General features: G+C 51.4%; 1 protein-coding gene across 1 annotated transcript; it reads left to right on the top strand.

Annotated features, from left to right (window-relative positions):
• The first annotated feature begins 417 nt into the window (after nt 1-417).
• LOC125527158 (senescence-specific cysteine protease SAG39-like) lies at nt 418-1,806 on the top strand. The gene is made up of 2 exons (XM_087517373.1): nt 418-934; nt 1,035-1,806. The coding sequence occupies exons 1-2, from the start codon at nt 487-489 to the stop codon at nt 1,607-1,609; spliced, it is 1,023 nt and encodes a 340-aa protein (XP_087373499.1). The 5' UTR covers nt 418-486; the 3' UTR covers nt 1,610-1,806.
• Nucleotides 1,807-2,300: the final 494 nt, after the last annotated feature.

The raw sequence follows: 2,300 nt of genomic DNA, 5'->3' as shown, positions 1-2,300 counted from the left end.
CTCTGGTCAGCAGTCAAACTCATACGTACCAAATTAGAGAGGGCGATGGAAAAGCTCAATGAAGTCTCTTACAGTTTTCTTTTTGCAAACAGACTGTGTCAACATCTTGCCAAGTGGATAAATACGACGTGCGTCACAGTAGACCAGTGACCGTATATATATGAGTCCACAAGCGTATTCCGTATTCGGCTAAAATTGCCAAACTCGATGAAGTTCAAACTTAGAATTACGTATTATTTTTCCACACACAACTCCAAAAATTAGCACCGTGTTGTGTGGGGCTGGAAATATTAGGCTACATCTGCCGTGACCTAGGATCACCGTGTTGTCTGGGGCTGGGAATATTCAGCCACATCTGCCGTGACCTACGATCAAGCCGTTTCAGCAGGCCGCCTATTTAAGCACCCGATTCCGATAGCTTCAGCACCAACTACAACTACAACTACCACTCTTGTTACTCACTTAATTAGCTTGCTAGCTGCGTACATGGCAGGGACCAAGATGACCACCCCTTTCTTGCTGCTGCTCCTCATTGCCCTAATGAGCAGCGTGGTCGCGGCCCGTGAGTTGGCCGGCGGCGAGGAGGCGGCGATGCAGGCGCGCCACGAGGAGTGGATGGCCAAGCATGGGCGCAAGTACAAGGATGACGCAGAGAAGGCGCTGCGCTTCCAGGTGTTCAAGGCCAACTCCGAGCTTGTCGCCAGGTCCAACGCCGACGGCACCAAGAAGTACCACCTGGCCGTCAACAAGTTCGCCGACCTAACCAGCGAGGAGTTCGCCGCCAGGTACACCGGGTTCAAGCCCGCGCCGCCGGGACCCAAAATGCTGCCGGGATTCAAGTACGAGAACGTCAGCCTCTCCGCCGCTGACGAGCAGGGCGTTGACTGGAGGACCACAGGCGCAGTTACCGGTGTAAAGTACCAAGGACGGTGTGGTACGTACCAACTCAGTGCATGCATGCATGCACGTTCCTTACCGTGAGTAGTCTGTGATAAGTAAAACTTACACGACGACCTTTGGTTTGCTACGTACAGGATGCTGCTGGGCCTTCTCAGCGGTGGCTGCCGTGGAGGGCATCCACCAGATAACCACCGGCCAGCTGGTCTCCCTCTCGGAGCAGCAGCTGCTCGACTGCACCACCGAGAACCACGGGTGCGGCGGCGGCTTCATGACCTCTGCCTTCGAGTACATAGTGGACAACGGAGGCATCACCACCGAGGACGCCTACCCATACGTCACGGCCCAAGGCAGGTGCGACTCCGATGCCACGCAGCCGGCCGCCACCATCCGCGGCTACCAGGTCGTGCCCGCCAACAACGAGGACGCGCTCGCCGCCGCCGTCGCTAACCAGCCCGTGTCCGTCGGCATCGATGGAAAGCAGCCGAGCTTCCAGATGTACAATGGCGGCATCATGACCGGCGACGCCTGCGGGACAGAAATTAACCACGCGGTCACCCTGGTGGGCTACGGTGTCGAGCAGGATGGGACAAGCTACTGGCTCATCAAGAACTCGTGGGGCCAAAACTGGGGAGAAGGAGGCTACATGAAGCTCCAGAGAGGCACGGGCGCCTGCGGCGTTGACATGCTGGCATCTTACCCTGTCGCGTGAACCTACCAAAGCACAAGATACATTAATTAAAATTATTACTACGCTACTCCTATATATAGAATAAACACAACCTGATTAACCGCATGTGCTTGCTTTGAAGAGATTATTAAGGGGCACTCCTTGATGTAACATGAGATTGTTTTACTATCTAATATGTACTATGAATGAGCAATTATTTGTACAATCCATTCTGGCCACCTTCGACACTGTACTGTATGTTTCATGTGAGGTCACTACAAAAAAAAATATTGTCTCAACATATTCTAGGTGATTTTTCGCCCCTCTTCCGTTTGCTAGGAAATGTCAATTTCAGTGTGGAAATTAAGAACATCGGGAATGATAATTAAGATAGGATGCCCCAGACCCAAACTACCCACGGTCCGTTATGAAAAATGTCAATTCCGTCAGGCAAAAATTCCATGAATGATCCGACGGAATGCCTCATCCCCAACTACCCGCATACGGGCCCTCACTTTTAATATACCAATGTTATCGAAACAATGTTGGCGTTTACTTTTGGAACCTGATTCTATTGGTGCTCAAGTTCTAAGGACTAAGTACTATCCATAAGGTGATCTCTTAAGCTGTGAGTTGAAAAAGGGAAGCTCTTACACATGGCAAAGCGTATTGTCCGCTATTCAGACTTTGAAAGAGGCCATATCTGAAGGGCGGAAATGGAGAGAATATTAAT

This window comes from Triticum urartu, chromosome 4A (genome assembly GCF_056163025.1).
Source record: "Triticum urartu cultivar PI428250 chromosome 4A, HENAU_Tu73, whole genome shotgun sequence".
NCBI classification, from domain to species: domain Eukaryota; kingdom Viridiplantae; phylum Streptophyta; class Magnoliopsida; order Poales; family Poaceae; genus Triticum; species Triticum urartu.
Note: the sequence above shows the minus strand (reverse complement) of the source record. Positions and strands in the feature narration are given on the sequence as shown.